We start from the raw sequence: 20,816 nt of genomic DNA, 5'->3' as shown, positions 1-20,816 counted from the left end.
TTTCCAGCCTTATGCTTCACTCACAGGAGCGGAGATTGAGTGGCTGAATCATTTTGTTACTGTACTAGTTTCGAGTGTCTTACCAAATGTGTTTCTGTAGTTGATAGCAGTGTGAATGACTCTGAGGCAGCTAAAGCTAAGCTGGTAACGACAATCCGGCATGCATCTGGAATGTGTCACTACATTACGCATATATTGTTTTCTTCCTTGTGAAGTTCATTTGTGCAGGTTTTGCCGATTTATCTCGCGAAATTGTTTCTCGTGGATGAACATCGAGATGGATGTTAGAAATGTAGCAAGGTGGAGTAAGCTGGTACAAATGGGCCTGCTTTTAACCTTGTTAAACACATCTCGGGAAGTTGGCGGGACATAGAAGATGCTGGACGACAAGGCAAATATTAGAGTTCTGTTGCGCTCCTTCGTTTTGTCGATTGCTAATACAAGGACTAAGGAATGGTTGGCTTAAAACAACACAGGAATTTTTTTTATCAGTAATTTTCTGATTTTCTCTCTTGTTGACTAAATGGCGAAACTGTTTGTTATGTTTTCTTGTATTCTTATTGCAATGGTTATTGTGCACTTGGTCGATCTTGAACGATTGGAATGCGTCTACTTGAGGGTAAGTAACGATGATATAATTCATTGGCTCATGTATAGACTCGTTTTCAGCCTTCATGTATGGTCGTCAGGTAATAAAAAACGTTGGGACGACTCAAGAGCTGCGATGGAAACAAGTAGCAGTCATGCTGATGATAGTTTCAAAGTGATGTTTCTTGGTCTTGCCTCCGTAGCACATTGATGACGATATATCGTCGAATGGAGCCGTGAGAGTACTCACTCAGTGGTGTTGAATTGACAGGCAGGGTACCTGCAATAAGGCAGGAATTCAAATTCGAACTGAGAACATTCCAGATTAGTTAAATAGTGAAGTTAAACTGTTCATGTAAGCTAGTAGACTCGCAGACTAATTGAGGATTCTGAAGGGTATCATGCAGTGACTGATGATGCTTCCAGCTGCTATGGCGGATGAATGGGAGAACTGATTATCAAATGTATATCAATAGAAACGTATAGAAAAGGGGAGAAATATTGAACGTTTTAAGAAGCTACTCTGTGTTCTAATCAGTCCCTAACGAATTTAAATAAATGTAGCTTACCATATGTCTGTATTGCATTATCACAATATTAACGCAATACAAACATAAGCTGGTAATGAAACGGATCATCTCAGATAGCCTTAGACTCCATACATCATATAGACAGTATAGAGCAAATTTTATATGATCCATATGTGATGAACAGAAGATAAACAAATTAGAGAACACAGGTGAGGATGATCATACTTTCTTGGAGAACATCATGTACATGCGAGACCAAAACCACAAAGGTGCCAAATGTTCTGGGGCTTTCCCCTGGGGTATTCAAATGCCCGCTCTGGGCTGATAATAAAATTTGAAATGGCCCGCCTCCAGAATGAAGACGCGAGCAAAACCCAGCTTTTTACTGCCTGGAAGGGCTGGAAAGAACACCTGGAATTAACTGATGTATTAAGGCCTGTCCAAACGGGTAATGTTTGGCGACCAAACACCACCAAACATTGTTTGGTGACCAAACATTTTACCGTTTGGCCACCTTGTTTGGTGATGTTTGATCGTGTTTGAAAAAATTTGAGGGTCATCAAACATTCGATCAAACAACTTAAAACATTTCTTTTGTTCTCGTGTTTGATGGGCGATGTTTTGTTCGTTTGGACAGCCATATCAAACATGTTTGACGCGCGCATGCGTCCCACGCTTGTTCAGCGGCTTGTATTCATAGTTTAATCTGCGTTTGATCAAACTTGTTTTTATCGTTTGGCCACTCACTTCAACATCAGCATGTTTGGTCACCAAACAATGTTTGATGATGTTTGGCCGCCAAACATTTACCGTTTGGACAGGCCTTTACTTCCCCTAGAAAAAGTTCACTCCAAGATGGCGGGGCTGATGAGATCGCATGTAAATGCAGGCTAGGTTTTGACCACGTCTGGGTGGGTTACCTCACCTACGGAATCAAGTTCCATGGCCTTATGCCCATGCAATTAGAAGTTTATTTCAATTGTCATGCATTCTTTTCCAAATGTCTATTTGGTACTTTGGCAAACAACTACTAGCATGCAAATCAAAGTCAAAATTATGTACATAATCAGGAGTATAGTTAGGGGCATCGATTTTTAGCTCACGTCTGAAATAGGGTGTGAAAGATCGCACGTTTTGGTCTGAAAAAGGGTACAGATTCCAAGGTTGGGGCAACAGATCCCCACCTAAAACTCTCAGGGAGTACGCCCCTCCCCAAGGGCTTCCAGCATTTACTCACATTTCCCTCAAAAATCACTTATCCCTGTCCTACTACTAAAGAAAGAGGCACTGCCAGAGGTAGCTCCCTAGCTAAAGAACATTACACTCTGACCTCAGCCAGAGCACATAACCAGGGGTTAAACACCCATTTCATTGCATCACCATATTTCCATACAACAAACATCAATAGAAATAAAATCCCCGCATCAAAGGTTTGAAAACACAGTCATCCCCCAGAAACAAAGTTCCTGCAGATAAGTAACTAAACAAACAAAAGTTGCAGTGTTTTTTTACTACCATACAAATCAACGAAACATCACAATGCTACATAGTATTAATTTTCTTTAGGCATGAGTATATTTTTAACTCTATGTGTGTTGGGATAAAGTTTGATTTTTAAATGCAGATGTTAAAAAAAAACATAATAAGCGAGTAGTCAAGCATATATTGAGTCACGCTAAGCCGATTTCTATCTATTTGTATGCCCGTTTTTTATCAATAATGTAATTTTGCAAAGCCCACCCAAGGAGTCTCAATATTTGCTCAGGGTTTACGTTGACAATGGGCACAATCAGCATGGCTGGAAAGACAGTCTGCAGCACTATATGGACACATTTCAATCTACGTCTTCTAATAGAGGAGAAAATATCTAGAGAGTACAGTAAAATTGTGTTTTGATATCAAGTAATGCAAAACTACTGTCTTGAGAAATGGAGGAGGTGGCTTGATACTGGGAAAGGTGCTTTGGCTTTCTGCTCTTCAATTTTCAATCCATAGTATATTATTGTAGACTGGGGGAAAATTAGTGCAGGTGAAGATGAAAAGCGTTGGAGAGTTCCGGGGTTTGTGTGCTAACATACTGCTGCTCTTTGTAGCAGTGAAAATAACTGGTCTTGTGATATGACGAAAATTTGGCAATACTAGGTCTGTTCGATATGTCCAGTTTCCAAATTTTATTAGTTGTTGATTATTTCAGTTATTATTTAGCTAAATAATTATTTCCCTAACGTAAATTAATTGATGGCACTCATGACAATTTAGCTTAAAATTAGGAAGCACCATTGTTGTTGGTCACCAATCATTTATCAAAGAAGTAATTTTCAAAACTTTCAAAACTGGACAAACTTAGTAACAAGCATGCGCAGCTACAATGTTAAATAAAAACTTGTTTTGATACAGTGACATTTTTTTTGCAGCCTTTGATCAGGGCAAGTGTTTTTTCTGTTAAATGTTTAATTTGGAATGTTGAGATCCAAAGTGGATCTTGAACGATGCTTTCTTAAGGGTGCAGATTGGTTATGTATTTAATGTTACCATATAGCTTAAGACTGGATCAGACTGAGGTGTCTCGCGTAGAAGCGATGTAGCGCGTCTGGTTTAAACTATAGATATCAAAACCCTATGTTACATATTGAAGCTGGCTATCAAACTGTACCAAGAATTTTGGAATAAAATGAATTGCTGAATTTTTGATGACCTCTTAATGTGAGCTTCACGTTAGTCAAAGCGAATTTGTTCGTTAACCCTCAAATTTGGTCAGTAGCTAGTTTGACATATAAACAACAACCATTTTTTTTTCCGAGAGCGATTTTTGTACGATCACTCCATATTTTTTAATCCTATTTGGCAATGTTCTGTAACTTTTCACTGAAAATGAATATGGCAAAACGTTTTTTTAGCGCTTTGGGTCCGGAAAAGGAGGAACAAATTAAATTGGCGCAAAACCAAAATTCCCCTTGACTTGTAGCTTTCAAAGGCGATTCGGAATCTCGCATTTAGAAGAGGCCGTGACAACAATTCATTTTATTTTAAAATTCTTGGTATAGTTTGATAGCCAGCTCTATAAGCTTTGATTTGATGTATGAGTTTAGGTATCTACAGTTTAAACCGAATGCGCTACATCACTTTGATTCAAGACACCTTTAAAAATGTACGGTAACCTTGTACAAGGGGTAAGGTGGCCCCAGATATGACAAGTTCATTCTAACGTGGAAAATAAAATTGCCATGAAAGACAACTTCGGCCCAATCCGACATATGCGGAATTTCTTTTCCCGTTTCGCGTCACTCCCAGAGGAATTAAGGGATAACCGTTGTTGGGTCCCTTGATTGCAGTCTGGGAAATACAGTACTTCTTAATTTTGTAGATTTCGTGAGATATATCCGGTGCTGTTATTTATAACGCAGGTTTGTCTATGCAAGCAAATTCTTTTGCGGAGGCGTCTTGTTTTGGTTACTTAGGTGTCAACGTCTTTTCATGCGCGGGTTTTGGTTTCGTTCAAACGGCTTCGCCGCTCGTAGCGGAAGGTAGGCTCGATTACCAGCCGCTTTGCGGAGCCGGACTCGAGAAAGCGGCGGAAATCGAGCCTTCCGAATTATGTTTATATCGATGACTGCGGTCGTCTAAAAATGGCGCAATTGGTCAAAATGCCCGTCGTAGTTTTTCGCCTAGCGCGCTTAATGTTCACCGGCCAAACTAACCATTTAGATATGGTATACCTATAGCTTAGCTCTTTTTTAGACTCTCTTATTTCTCGAAATATTACTACACTAGAAGAGTTATACGCCCTCTCAAATCAGTTGAAATTTGACGTGTGAGTCAAATCGTAATAGTTGTATTTTTCAAACGGACATAAAGTAGACAAAACTTATTTAGTTCAAGATGATATTTAGCTTAGGGAAATCAGCAAAGCGTAAATTACAAACTGTGTGAATATGAAATCAAGGCAAGTTTCCTTCTTTCTGTACTGGCCTGTTGAAAATGCTCAATTTTGCATAAACTCCATCGGCCATCTTGGTTGATCGAGCAGTATTTCGATCTTTCCTAGATTTCACCAAAATGTGATCTCACTGGAACTTTTAAAGCATATTTCTGAAAATAGTTCCCAAAATGTCTTTTTGACGCAGTAAAAGAAATTCGAATTTTCGGTCTTGTTGTCGGATTCTCCATTAACAGGCACTGGTTCACAGTGCCTCTCTCTACACAGTTGACGGTATAAACGGGTAGCAAAGAATTTAATGCTGGGGCAACCTGCAATGGACTAGCATCTTATCTCGAAGGTATAACAGATACTCCTTGTCACTTCATGCTACAGAAACCGCAGGCTTACCCTGCATACTAGAGAGAAAACAGTGCGAGCAACAGTCTGCTTTTCCATCGAGCATGCGCGAGTTTGTCAGACCCCACGTGATGCTTTTGAAGTCAGGTCCATTTGTTCGCTAAAGGTGTTTGTAAAACGCCGGTCAAAAGAATGCAAATTTCTCGCCAAAAGCGCCGACAGAAGAACGATCCAGACGAAGTATTGTCTAGTTTTAAAATTATTTAAGGCTTTCTTGCCCTCTCACGTGCGGGATTACTAAGCTCGTTAAATACAATACGACAAACAACACCACGATTTTAACTTGGAGAATACGATCGAAGGCGGGTTTGTAAAAGCTGTTTCAAGCAATTGGACGTCATCAAAAGTAAAAACGGAAGCGCACTCAAAGCATCCAGCGGCGTACAGCACAGTCTCGAAGAATTAAGAAACGTCTTTCAACATCGTAAACCAGATCGTAACGACCGTAACCGTTCGCAGTGAACTTGCTACCCGGTGGGTTCGCTTTAACGCAGCAGTTATGTTGGTGAGCGCATGCGTGCGAACCTAAACCAGCTTTTAAACTCGTTTTACCAGTTCAAAGTTAATTTATTCGTCCATGGCGGCGGTTAACTCAAAGGCACGAACGGTTTATCGCAGTGGTTTCTGTCTCGTCCGGCGTATGAAAAACCAACTGCTTGCAGGGTACGGCCTGATGGGCCACTTGGCTAGAACGCAGACTTAACCCACCTACCCAGGGTACGTTTCAATTGCCCTGCGCTACTCGCTGCGTGGTTACGTCTCGGGTTAGGGGCAGGCGTTTTGTATATAACTCTGATTTAGCCGTTTCTATACGTGTACTTGTCGAATTGAAAGCTTTCTGTTTAGACGCTCCTTTCTTTGTGTCTTCCGAAAAACGCAAATTTCCGGAAATCATTGTCCCGACCTAGACAACATTGCGGTGAGTGTAGTGTGAAAAACAAAATCATCGTTTCTAAAGGTAACTAAAGAGCAATATTTGTCTGTCCTCCGGAAAAAACCTTTGAACGGGAAATGAAGTTCAAAATTACCGAAAATGCCGTCTCAGAAAGAACGTTGAAAACTCGGCTTCCTTTCGATAACATGCAATACCCTTTCTTATGTTACTTTTCTATTTTAGTTACACGGCTGGAAATTGGCTTTTAATGAACGTTCAGTGATTTATTGTAGTCTAATTAATAATTCGTTTTTCCGTTTTATTTAAAGCAACAACAAGTCTTTCTTGTAGATTCTATCCAAGTAAACACGTAGTCATTTAGATTGTCAGTAGTTCCGCGGTTTTGCTACGAGCGCAAGCTAGTTTCATGGTCAAGTTAAGATGCACAGTAGTTTTCCCTACGAGGCAAGCGAAGGACTGATATGTATTGTAAGTGTTAATTCCTTTTCTTTCTAGTCAGATTACATATGACGTGATGAGTGATTCCGCGGTAGCTATTGTATAACTGTAGAGTTTACTTTACGATCTACTTCTATAACTAAACACTATTCTTAGTCATTTGGGCCGTCGGATATGTCCTAGTTTAGCTAGAAGTTTACCGGTTTCGCGAGTTCTGTGCAATTCGAGTACGTACTTCATCACGTGTTCAGCTACACTCCCGCGCAGCAACGGTTTTCTCTTATAGTTAACTTTATACCTTCATATGTTTATCAAATTTCAGGTTACGGCTTAAATAACGATATACTGCTACTGAGTTCAAGGGAATAAAATCAAAATTAAGTTGACTTACTCTACATCAAGCTACTTTATTCGTCAAGCCCCCCTTCCCCCCCCCCCCCCCAAAAAGTCCTAATTTGTCGTGTTGACCGGTTCATGACACGTCTTGGTTTGTGGTGTAACTGTAGCTACATGAACGCAAGTTTCTTCTTCCTCTTTACACTTGTTTCTTAGTTCCTTGCGGATAAGTCCGAGAACATCTCTTTCCATCACCATCCTATCCTGTTTTGGGTTGCTTTCTTGGCAACAGCCCAAGTCACATACTTTTCTTTACATTCAGCCATACCTGTGCGCTTCCATGACTACATGTGCCTCCCCCTCCTTTGTTTAACTTGTGGATTCCACTCAAGAGCTGCCCTAGCTATGCTGCCTTCAGGCCTTGTGAGCGTATGTCCAATCCATTGCCAAGCATTTCGTTTCAACTCAAACTCCAATGACTCCTGACCTGTCAGTTGCCTAAGATCCTCATTTCTTATCTTCTCCGGACATCTTATGTCAGGAATTACTCCTCCGGCACTTGTTCACAAATACTCGGAGCTTGTTTAGTAGATCGTTGGTGATCCTCCAAGTCTCTGCCCTTAGGGTAGGAGTGACTTGACGTTAAACGAAAAGATCCTCAGTTTTGTCTTGCTTGACATAGAAGAGGTTTTCCATACTGGTTTCAGCATTCCAAACACGTGTTTGCCAACAAAGCTAGAGAGTCCGCATATTCCAGTTCTTCTAATCTCTTATCAAATGCCATTGGATTCCTCTTGCTGTTGGACCAAAGACCTGCCTTGTTACCCAGTTGAGAACACCAAGAAACAAAATGGGGAAAGAAGACCGTCTCGTCTTACCCCAGCCTGCATCTCAAAGGACTCAGTCGACTACCCATGACGGTGTACAATCTGCCCTTTAAGGCCTTCATAAGGTTTCCTGATGAGCTTTGTTATCTTCTCTGGTACTCCATAGTAACGGAGTAACTCCCATAAAAGATCTCTGCTGACACTGTCCAAGGGTTTTGCAAAGTCTACAAAACAGCTGTATACCGACGACTGTTCAACAATGATGCGTACATGTGGCAATTTGGTCTGTGCAACTTCGACCCGTTAGAAACCCAGCTTGCTCTTCCCAAGCATTGAATCCAAAACACCTTTCAGTCTAAAATTACTCTGCTTGGGATCTTGCCTACGATACTGAGCAGCATTATGCCCCGCGCTAATTCTTTCATAGGCCTAAATCTCCTTTCTTTGGCATTTTGATTAGAAGCTCCGCCTTTCGGTCATTATGTAGTTCTCCTTTTTCGGTCGTGTTCAAAAACGTATGCATGATATCCGCTGGATCACTCCACTCTCTCTTTTAGAGCCTCTTGCGGGATATTATGTAATCCAGGTATTATGTAATCCACTCTTCAGCACGTTTCTTCACAGCCCCTCGGGTCTCTTCTTTTGTGATGCTGCCCATGTAAGTGGGTAAGTCTGACCCTGGTTGGAGATCGGGAGGTCTTCCGGGTCTGGGCAGTCAAACACTTCCTTAAAGTGCTCTTTCCACCTCTTCAGCTCTTTATCAACAGTCTTTAACAGCTTTCTGACTGGTCTGTCCTTGTTCTGTAATCTTCCACTCAACTTCTTTGAGATGCTGCAAAGTGTTTTCTAGTCCTCTAGCCTAGCTGCTGTTTTTGCTTCGGCTGCTAGATTATTTGCATAATCTCTCTTGTCTGTTCTGCAGACCCGTTTCACTTCCCTGCAGTCCTCCTGGTATTTTGCGCTTGCATCTTTGCTTTGGTTCCAATCCTCTCTTCGTACAATTTTTTCTTCACTGCTCGTCTGTCTTCTATTTTCTTTGCCGTCTCTTCGGAAAGCTGGCATTTCCATCGCTCCCTTCTTGCCTTGCCTAGTACGTCCTCATAGATTTTAAATATGCGTTCTTTATCACTCTCCATTGCTCTTCCAATCCTTCTTTACCTATCTGGTCGCCACCCTTAACTTTCTCCTGTCCCTCTTACTCTATGAATAAAGACTGGGACTCATTGCTCAGTTTAAGCTGGAGAGAATTTCTTGTATCCTTTTCTTTAAACTTGTTGCTCTTATACCGCACCCTTGACTTTGCCTTAACCACTTTGCCATCCTGATTTTGACTTTTGCCATTAGTAGGTAATGGTCTGAGCCTGCGTCAGCTCGGCGCTTTACTCTTACATCCTGAAGTGAGCCCCTCCACCTTCTGCTGATTATGACATGGTTGATGTGGTTATTCGTTCTCCTGTCCGGAGATATCCTTGTCATTTTGTGGCCGATAACCATCTCATTTACGTCGCAAAAATCTTTTAAAGCTCTCCGTTCTCACTCATTGTTGCATCAGCGCCATGCTTACCCATTACACTTTCTTTCTCTGTTTTCTCTCCCAACCTTCGCGTTCATATCAACCGTGACGATGATTACGTCTCGCTTGGGTACCTTGTGAGTTGTCCATCACCGCCTTTAGCTGTTCGTAGAACTCCTCTTTCGCCTCCAGCACTGCTCGGTTTGTTGGGACGTAGCATTGTACGATAGAGACATTGCGCCAGCGCGAATGGAACATTCTCCTTTCCCGAGTATAGCACCATCTCCTCTGTAACAGTTATCATTCTTCCACAAGCAGTCCTCTTCATCTCGCAGATGCCCAACATGCTGATCTGTTATAACTTCGCATTTCAGCAACTACCAGTGCACATTTTCCGGCTTCGTATACATAACTCGGTTTCATTGCCTAATCTTCACACTCGATTTTGGAGAGAGCGGCGGTTTAGGTGTCATTCTCTGGGATCCACGTGGGAGTTTGTATTCTCAGTCACAACGTCATCGGGCGCAAAAACATCACTGCTACTTGCTCCGGTTTCGGTTACTGTAATAAATTTTTTTTACGGGAGGGGGTTATTAGCCCTCTGCCCAACACCCAACGTAGGAGGCCAGCAGGGTTTCTCTTTGGGTTTTTCCTTCCCTTAGATGGTTGCCAGCCATTGGCTAAGGGGTGGACATCTTCCTGGGTTTTCCTTCTCTTAGATGGGCTGCCCCCCCCAGGTTAGGAGCCCCATCTACCCGAGGAAAGCTTGTTTTAGTGCGCGAGCAACCCGCCCTCAAACTTCCAGAATCTGTCAAAGCAGACCTGCTACGGGCATGCTTGTGGCAGCAGCTTGGTTGAGGCGCGATGTGGTCAGAGGATTTTTAAGGTTTAGAAGTCATCCCTATTTCCACCCCGTCGTTGTCCCTAACCCATTTCAGGACCAAACACATGTTTATATGCGGTAAAAACTTATGTGAATCGTGGTTGTCTTTGCCGACATGCATGGGAAATGTTTCTGACCTCGTAAAGTTTAAACATTTGAACATGAACACTTCGCTGAAAAACCGTTGCAAACTTCACTTCACACACGCACGTAATGTCTTTTGTATTATCATTATTATTGTTATTTGCAATTACAGCTGGTCACTAGTGACTCACTCCTCCTAGCCCTCGAGCATGCTCTAGTGTTTGAGTTTCGCACTCAAGCGCTGCTATCTGGCTTTTCGCTGTGGTGCGCGAGCGAGTTTACGAACGACGCGACTCGACTGGGCGCGTCGGCTAGTTTCGTGGCTACGTCGCTCGTGCGTGTGTGTGTCTCGCGCCATCGCCACTCGCGTCCCCGGCTCAAACACTAGACCGTGCCATTTATACAATACATGGTCCACTTAGAAATATGGGTTATTGACCAAGTGTGAGGTCAAGATGACTGGATATTGGCCAAGTTCTTTTTTGCGTGTTTATGGACCGAGACGGAGTCGAGCTCTATAAACTCGCAGAAAAAAAGAACGAGGCCAATATCCAGCCATCTTGACCGAACAAGCTTGGTCAATAAAGGATTTATATGGCTTTCGGGTAAATTTTTCTTGCGGGACACGGCGGGTAGTCCCGAGCGGGCAAGATAGCTCCATCTTGCCCGCTCGGGTAGCCAATCACAGCGCAGGATTTGATTCATCTTGCCCGCTCACGGAGCTGGCCATATAATAAAAATAGTTATGGCCTGGACCGAAAGAGAATAAGCTGACTTAGCAGCAGGACGGGAACGTCAGATGACGACTGCAGGTCGCGCGGAATAACCTGGATTCCGTTCTAATTTGACCATATTTGGGTATTTGTACTGCGCGCGCCGTCGTCAAGTGACGTTCCCGTTCTCTTGCTAAATCAGCCTAATATCGGCGCGAGCGCTTATGGGATTATTCGGGGAAAGGAATAATTTTTTTTGGAGGGAACTCTGAGAGGAACCCTGATGTTCATCACGTATAAACAGCATAAGAATAAACAACAAGAATTGCATTTATTCAGGGCTGAAGCCTAAAAATTATCTCTTATCTACTCTCAAACCAGCTCGTTTTTGTCGAACGCAACTTTGCAATGTTGCGGCACAATGTTACAATATTGACTGGCAATGTCTTGAGATATTGCAAATTTGACTCTGCTCGACTGAGCTAGATGCCAAACTGAAATAACGCAACTTGTTTGTCAAAGAGGGAAAAAATCATTGCCCCTTGGTCCATTGTTCATGAAAAGACTGTGGGAAATAAGCAATAGGTTGAAATCGCCAAAATGTGCTCCAAAATTAAATTTACTACACAAGTTGCCGCCTGCAATTTTAATTTTGGACGGTCAACCGTGGGGCAATTGTTTTGGCAATTGCTGGTCTTTTTAACGCAAGTAGGAAAACTTGTCAAAATGAAAGAAGTTTGGAAGCTTTCTCGAAAAACTTTGAATTGAATTTGCAAATTTCTGTAGCAAACTGCTAGTCAATATTGAAATACTTGGCTGCAACTTTGCAGAGTTCAGAGCACCAAAAATAGCATCTTCTTTGACTAAAATCACAAACTTAAACCGTTCCCGGCCTGACAGCCTTTTTTTTTTTTGCCACAGTTTTCCCTTTACCACAAACAATCCCGTAGGCGCATGCGCCGTTCAATTCATTCGGCCCAGACCATCACTTCTTTAAAAATGAACTACGTTGTATAGAACACTTTTGCTATTTATTGTTCATAGAATGGAAATGGTTCATCAAACTAGAGAGTGTCTTGTACAGAAATTCTGGATTTGTTTCGAATGCTTTGGGATGTTGCGTTGCACAGGTCCATTACGACACAAGGTGAGAATAAATCTATTTTATATGCAATACTTTAACGCGGTGGGTAATTAGACATGGTTATGCTGAGATCTGAATTTAAACAATTCAGTTGATTCACTATGGTGGACTTCGGTTAAGTTAGTTCGTTTCAATTCGACGCTTTTCAACACTTGGCTTAGCTTTTATTTTGACCCCCCACCGTTCATGTAGTATTTTTTGTTATTTGTTTAAAGTAAGAATATCATATGGTGCATTCTTGCTGCTGTAAATGTTTTATTATTCGGTGAAATGTTTAGAAAGTAATGCAGATTGCTTTACTTTCGCACCTCTTGGGTTTTCGTTTTCCTTGGGTGAAAGGACGAATAAGTTTTGGTTTCGCCGTTTTGTCTTAAACGGCTCAATGAATGTCATGAAAGGTGTTATTTTATTTATTTTGTCCATTTATTATTTATTTTTTTCGAGAAAAGAAACGTGTTAGAGGACTTAACTATTGTTGGAAAATGAAAGCGCTAGCGTTCACCAAGAATCTATCTTACAGGAGAAAGTTTGAGCTTTCAAAACGTTAAATTCATATCACATATTTTGCCTACGTGCCGTGAAAGTGATTTATATCTTTAATAGTGCCTCTCGCATGGCGCGGTGGCCTCATGGTTAGTGCGCTCGTCTCCGGATCGAGCGGTCTGGGTTCGAGCCCTGGCCGGTGACATTGTGTTGTGTTCTTGGGCAAGACACTTTACTCTCACAGTGCTTCTCTCCACCCAGGTGTATAAATGGGTACCGGCGAACTTAATGCTGGGGGTAACCCTGCGATGGACTAGCATCCCATCCAGGGGGGAGTAGAAATACTCCTAGTCGCTTCATGCTACAGAAACCGGGATAAGCTCCGGCCTGATGGGCCACTTGGCTCGCATGCAGACTTTACCTTTTACCTCTCGCATGTCTCAGTGCTCATATATATGTATACATTAAGGTTTCCATCATCTGTATACTTCAAAAGATTTCTTCAACAGCATAGCATGTGACTGTATATGAATGCTAGAGCGTTTAACTGCTATTAGGAAAAAAGGCAGGCCGACGGTTTTGCATGGTTCATTTTTCGTAGTTGTAGTTTTTACGAACGTTGCTATTTTCGGGTCACGTTTGTTTTTATTGATATGAATCATGAATTGAAGCTATTTCCTTCTCTTGTTATTTTCATTTCAAGATTCGTTGTAGCTCTCTCTAAAACCATTTGAATTTAGTTAAGAAAGACCGTACAACACCCTTTCATGCAATTTTAGCGTTCAGTAGAATCCTGATTTCTCGAACCCTCATTTTTTCGAACCTTCCGATAACTGGAACCGAAAGTCGTTTCCGGCCGCTCCTCAGTCAAACGCTGTAATTTTACCTCCGATTTCTCGAACTATCCGATTTTTCGAGCCAATTCTCGTTTCCCTTGGAGGTTCGAAAACTTGAAATCGGGATTCCACTTTACGTATAAAAGCAAAGACGAAAACTACAGGTACTACCCCAAATTCTTATCTTCTTGAAATGTGCGATTACTTTGAGTTCAAGTGTAAAGGTGTCTGTGTATCTATAAAAGTCGGCTCGATCATGTAGCAGTATTGATCAACCATCTTGCTTTTTTTTTGCTGGTTCTAATGATTCTCACCGTTTTTCTGATCTGGATCTAACCCATTTAGTTATACAGTGGAATCCCGATTTGTCGAACCTCCAAGGGAAACGAGAATTGGCTCGAAAAATCGGATAGTGCGAGAAGTCAGGGGTAAAATTACAGTGTTGGACTGAAGAGGGAAACGACTTTTGCTGATGTTTGGAATGAAGTTGTAGACGACCAACAGTTGGGACAGCTGTCGTTTGTTACCCCATATGATGAAGTAACACGCGCGAAACATCAACAAACATTAATTTTCTTGCAAGATAAAGGTCGTTCAATGAGTCGCGTCTTGATGTCCTTTATTGAGAAGTCACCTAATAGAGCATTGTTTCTTTGAAGATGATCTGCAATGAAGTAATGTATTTATACCTCTTTTTTGTACTTCCTACTATCTTGTACTTTCATAAGATTCAGAGAAATGGCTCTTGGCTCGTTTACGTTGGTTCACTGTATGCGTTAGATGAATGAACTGTTTCAGAGTTCTGTTTTGTCTGTTGCAGGTACCTTTATTATCGTTTTATGAGTACGCTTTTTAGATCTCTTTTGCATATTTTTAGACGCCACTTCGTAGCAGACATTTCATTTGTTACAAATTTGCCAAGGCAGAGAGGTTACATTACTTGCCAAAAGTTTTGAACGTTAAAATTTCGAACGTTAAATTTTCGGACAGATTTCTGTGCTGAAACATAGCTAAAGTAAATTTACGCCCGCAAAACACGGACTACATAAACACAGGATCTGTGAAAAACGGGGAGGTTCCATTTAGCTTTATACCTCAGTTGGTAGACCACTACACCGGCATTTCAGAGGTTATGGGTTTGAATTCCAACTGCTTAAGTTGTATGCATAACTGCGAGGATCAATCATGTCTTCAAATGATAGTTTACTGCACACTCAAGGTTTTAGAGATATACCGAGGAGAATATAACACAAATTCTATCAAGTCGTTGCTTATCTCAAGCAGTGTCTTAACTCTCAACTCAACGAAAACGAAACTAAGAGCTTTGGAGCTACTTTAAAATTTTATACTGTACTGTAAATATTTCGGACGCTTAAAAACTTCGGACGGGTTTATTTTCGGACACTACTTTTGTCCGAAATTAAAATCATCCGAAATTTTCCGCAAGTAATGTATTTCTTGTATTAAATGCGAGTTTAAGTTGTTTTGTCTTTTCAACTGACAGAATTGAATATTTTTCCGTTGTCTGAGAGGTGTGTCTACACGTTGCAACTCTTTTGTTTAATGATCTAACTTTGTTGTTTTTTCTCGGTTCATGAGGTCTTCATACGGCGTCACACCAGTGGCAGCTGGGTGTGGTGTAGAACGGTATCCTGTCAGCATTTCCTGAGTTGCCAAGGTACAATCTCTTACTTGAAGGTGCGCAATCTGCTCCGTTTTGTAAACCATCTTCATGAAGCTCTCAGCCTCCCGATGATGATGAAATCCCTCCGTTTTAGCAACTCTAGAATTAAATGGTGGTCTTCTGCTTGTCCCCAGCTGTGTTCGCGTCCCAGGTGTGGCGAATATCGTCTAAGGCTTCCCTCCCCTTTGGGTGGTTGAGATGCTGTTGAGTGGATTTTTGCAAATTCAGGGTATCTTGTTTTTTTGTCGATGATAGTCAAGTTGTAATGGCAATCCGGATAATCCCAAATCGGCAGATACAACACTCCAGGGTTCCTTTGATCTATATCAGTGGCCTTCGGGTTCCTGTCGGTGTTGCTTTGTGTTCGGTTCTTTCAGACTATTCTTGGTTGAGAACCTACATTTCTCTCGTAGCATTAGGTTGGTTAGTCGCGTTTGGTTGGTTCAAGGTGATGTGTAGCTTAAATACCTAACCTCTGTAGACTTGGAAATGATGATGTGATATATTTGGAATATAAGGTCATATAACTCACGCTCTACGCCATAGCGAGGCGCAAGATCTGCATCTTTCTTGTGCTGTTACCAATCACCATTGCAAATCCTGGCGGACAGTGTCTGAAGCTGGTAGTCTTTGCGGGGTTCCGTCTTGATGCGTTCTACAACAACAGCGTGTTCAGCGGTCACAACAATACTTGTTGACTTTCTCTACATCTGCTTTGCCTTTCTGTGGTCATAGGTGACCGTGTCTTGATATAAAATCATGAGGATCTGCTTCGTCTTTTCGGAATCATAAATTAGCTGAAAATCAACGTCTGCTTTGTTAAACAATGGAAGTAATGGCTAATGGCTTGTGGGATGTAATGATCTTGAAGTTTGGTGCTCCAGCGGAGTAGATGCTGAACCTGTTCTTTGCCCAATGTACCACCTCCGTTTGACCATACCTTGTCTCAGTTGCTAATGAAATGGACTGGTTGGAGGCCACTGCTTGGAATAATAAAACTGAGGTTGGCTTTCACTCTCGCAACAATTGGTCAAATTGGGCTGAAGTAAGTAAATAATACTGTCACCTGTTGTGTTTGCTTTGAACTTCTGAAATTTTTCATTCTCTTCTTTATCCTACTTGAATCTTGCATTCTGGGTCATCTATCTTAAGGGTGCGGTTTGCGATGAATATCTCGAATTCTGAGTCTGGTCATTGTCGTGATGGTATTGGTTGAAAGACTCGTGTAAAGTCTGTCAGCAGTCATTGGTCGGTTCTAGTTTACGCTTTGATTTTCGGTGCCTCCTGGATACCTAGATCGATGATTCCATCAGATGAGCCATCCTCTCTGATCTGCAATGTACCAAGCTCTTGAAAGGTGTCTGCCGATTAGTGGTGACGAGTTGACTCTCCCTCTGTCTACAGCTAATCTTGCGAGTGCGCTACAGGTCTGGCTCCTTACTCTGGCTGAAAACTCTCCTTTCACAGGCATCTTACTCTGCAGTGTATTTAATTTTGTTCATCTTGTCCCCAGAACAGGCTTTACACTCAGATCACTTTACAAGATAACATTAACGTCGGCTCCACTATGCGGCTCCAGCTTTACATACGCGTCTTGTACTTAACGGTGACTTACCTTTGCTATCTGCTGTAATTTAAGTTTCCTCATTTGTTTCTGGTGTCGCACAGTTCGGAAGAAAAGCTCAGCAGAACTGGTTGAGCTGTCAGCAACTTCCTCTTTGGTTTCTTAATGTAACGCTTTGGTCTAGATCTCTGATTGTTTTTGTTTGCGCTTGTGATATTTGTTTTTCTTGCTTCTCTATGGACCCTTGGATTTGAATAAAGGGCTGAGGTAGTTGAACTTGTTGCATTCCGTGCATAAGTTTCCGTAGGCAGGACAGTGCTGTCCCTCTCCATGAGTCTACGAGCAGTCTCTCTTTCGCTTAGTCCGTTGAGCGAGACGTAAAAGAAAACCGCGTGCTTCTCGCCCCCAGGATCTCGCGCGGGCATTTTTTCTCGTGGTTTTCTTTTGCGTCTCGCTCGACGGACTAAGCGAAAGAGGGACTACTGGTAGTCTACTCTCCATCGATGCCTACTTGTGAGTTGATAGAATCAACAGGGCATTCCGTCTGTCTAGCTTCTTGTCGTCTTTGGGACATTTCATGTCGCTTACCTCTTGTTAGGTTTCTGTATTAGTGCGCGATGTTGTGTAGACTTTCGTTCGTTCGCTTCTTGTTGAATAACGTCGGCGCGAGCGACTTTTACTACTTGCAACGCGCCAAACTTACGGGAGAAAGTTTCCTCCGGTGTCGTTTAGCCAATCAGAACCACGAATTTCAAATTACATGTCAATCAAACAAGAGAAGCAAACTTGCTACCGCAAATAAATAACAACCTGGTCAACTTTCACTTGGCTTTCATTTGACCCTGATCGATATTTTCAGAAAAGAACGAGCAGACTGAAAGAAGGACTGAGTGGAAATATCCCTTAGTTTTCGGAAGCCTAAATTTACCTCATGCGGAGCTGCGACTTTGTCATGTCGGAGATGTGAAAGAATGCGTTTGTAAACAGCTTGATGAGTTCGTTTTGCATTTTCACTGAACACACTTTCTGTTTTGATATTTGTAATGCACACGATTAATGAATATGATTTTTCACATTCTAACTCGTAGTTTGTTAGTACAATCGATGTAGTTTGTTTTGAAATAACGCACGGCTTGTGTTGAACACTGCCGACAGCGGCAACACTGACTTTTTGGCTCGCCAGCGAGTAGATGTTAGTTCAAGTGTCTTCTCAGGAATTTAAAAAACCCCTCTATCTCCGATTCTGCTTCTTCTTAAACAATAAAATGCTTTCTATTAGAAGTTATCGAGTTTTATTTGATAATACGGAAATCTTTTCGCGGTGGTTTAAAGAAAACAAGTGTGAAACACGGCAGCCAGAAAATTTCGCGCCATGATGGTGTCACTTGATGCGGTTTCTTGCTAGCGAAACAAGTCAAGCTTGCGCTCCTCTACCGCGCGCTCTTCATACTCAAGCTTTGAGCGTCGCAGACATTTTATTTTTCGCTTTCCGTGTTCGGCTTTCGGAGCTCAAGTTGTGGGCAAGTATAGATTTTGTGTTGTTTGTGTAACAATGTTCCAGGATTCTTTCATCGGCGTTAGTCACGGTTTGAACTCGCAATCGTTGGCTTTTTTCTCAACTGGGTGGCATACGCGTTCGTTGTTTGCCATGAGTCGTTACCATCTTGAGGAATAAAAATCTGCAGTGGTATTTGTCCTGTTTGGGCTTGAAATTTTCATTCAGCCTCTTTAACTTCTCATAGACGTCTAATTCTGGATTTTGTAGACTTTTGTCAAGGCGAGCAATTTTCTTTCCTCCATAAATAATGGGGGCATCTTTCTTGTCGAGTGAAATCGTGATTTTTAACTAACGTTTATGAATTTCTTCGAGCAAATCGTCCCATGCTTTCTCTTTGTCTATTTGGTCATCTTCTTTGGTGAAGGGTTGTGTGTTGAGGTTTCTCATTCCAGTGCGTGAAGAAGTGAATGGTACTTGCTGCTCCTGTTGCTGCTGGAACTCCTTCTAGTTTAGTCTTGGAGATGTTTGTATGAACGATCGATTGATACGGTTAGTTTGCTTTCCTTTCGCTGCGATTCGCTCGCGATATCGGCCACACTTGCTGAAAACGTTCTGTTGTCGGGGTCAGTTGCCTTTGTCCGGCGCGACCTAAACTTAAACGGAGTACAGATATTTGACGCGGATGCGGCATAACTGGTCATTTTTGGGGACTGATGTTTCGACAACCTGAGCGGAAGTCATCTTCAGAGTCAAGTGAATAGTGTTTTTAAGTCTGGTCCGTTGGCTGTAAGACTCAGAACCATGCATGGCAGGTATTTGGAGACAAAGAAGTATGTAAACAGTGCAGTTACAAACATGTTTAAGGGAAATATTAAGATTTACGCAACCACGACAGCGATACCGATGACAATGTCGATTAATAACGTACTTCCTGGCCATGTATGTCCGGGAGATTGTCCCGGCGACCCAGCAGCCAGCGGACTCTGGGCTCCAGATTGTCTTCTGCAGCGCACGTTAGTTACCAAGCTTTCACATAATATATTTATCTATAACTTTGGCCTCATCACGCACCAGCAGCTGCCAACTAGTTTCAGTTTTCAGCTACTTAATCTCTAGTCTGTCGAGACCCCAAGTAAGTAGGGACCTTAAGATACGAGGACGGGAAGGCCAGGACGGCAACGGCAGTGGACGCGGGAAACTTTCGCGGGTCCCGTCGTGTCGCCAAAAACAAAATGCTTAAGATGTGCATTTTCGCAAAGGGCGGCGACGTCATTAATTCGAACCTCGTACAAGCTATTCACAGAAGCAATGACATCCATTAGACTATAAAAGAGATGGTAGAAATCTTATCCTATTAGGCTTAAACGATAGTGAACAGCGATGCTGAATTTCTTTTTCTGTATAAGCGAAGCAAACATCTGTCAATATTTTAATAGAGAAACCATAATTTCCGAATGAAAAAATTAAACGAAGAATCTGATCGACCTGCTTCAGGTGGCTTTTCAGTTACCACTTAAGCGTTTGGGAATTCTGTCGCCGAAGAATCCTGACTTTTGGTGAACGTTTCAATTTCCATCTGTAATTATAACAAGCATCATAAAATCAAACAAACGTTGCTTCAAGTTCCGGGTAGCATAAAAAAACTAAACATCAGTTTGAAAATGTGTATTTTATTTGCTCGATAGATGCTCCATGGCATTCATTCTTACAACATGTTATCGACTGTACTTACACTGATGTATTCTCAATGCATACAGTTTGTATTGAGCTTGCACACTCGTGATAGCGTCTGAACAGTGACTGCAGAAACACAAACGAACAGACAAGGGATATTTTTATTCACATTTTCGTATCTGAGCGTAGTGTTCTACACTACAATCACGAAAACTGTTAACCCTATAAACATTCTTATCAATAGAACTGAAAATAAAGTCGATTGGAACAGTTATCGAGGCAAAACAAGAGCAAAATACTCACGTTTTCGATACGACGGCTAGTCAGGCGAAATGGCGTCTTCGACGAGATGAGGACGGCAAAGAGATGAGTCGAGAGTTCTCGTGCGCATGCCCGATTGAGTTAATTTACTCCCGGTAGCCGTCCTAGCTCGTCCCGTCCTGGTATCTTAAGGTGCCTAGTATGGGCGGCGAGACGTGAACCTTCGTCGGACTAGGGCCGTGGGACTTTCTTTAACCCTATAACTGGGAATCGTACGTTTTCGTATGATTGAGGGGTCATGCACTTTGTACCACTTGTGACGTCATCAATGTCAATAGATATTCTTGATGAGCAGATAATAGAGCTAGGATAGATCTATCCGTGTAGCTGTCCTTTTTGGAAATCAACCGCATTCTGACGTAGCTAACTGAAACAAAACGTGATCAGTTTTTGGTGTAAAATTGGTGGTGAAATGGCTCATTAAACCTAAACTCGAACTTTTACGGCTGTCAGAAAGGATATGAAGGGC

The 20,816-nt window shown here is 42.0% G+C and overlaps 1 protein-coding gene across 2 annotated transcripts in view; it reads left to right on the top strand.

Moving 5' to 3' along the window:
* LOC145464989 (uncharacterized) overlaps positions 1-20,816 on the top strand; it is a 100,183-nt gene that overhangs the window by 31,448 nt on the left and 47,919 nt on the right. For both annotated transcript variants that reach the window (XM_081448808.1, XM_081448809.1), the window contains exon 3: positions 12,188-12,290. In XM_081448808.1, coding sequence (XP_081304934.1) covers positions 12,188-12,290 — 103 coding nt within the window. The remainder of the gene's footprint in view (positions 1-12,187; positions 12,291-20,816) is intronic.

The sequence above is a fragment of the Orbicella franksi genome, chromosome 13 (assembly GCF_964199315.1).
Source record: "Orbicella franksi chromosome 13, jaOrbFran1.1, whole genome shotgun sequence".
Taxonomy (NCBI): domain Eukaryota; kingdom Metazoa; phylum Cnidaria; class Anthozoa; order Scleractinia; family Merulinidae; genus Orbicella; species Orbicella franksi.
The sequence above is the reverse complement of the archived record's forward strand: the minus strand, read 5'-3'. Positions and strand labels throughout refer to the sequence as shown.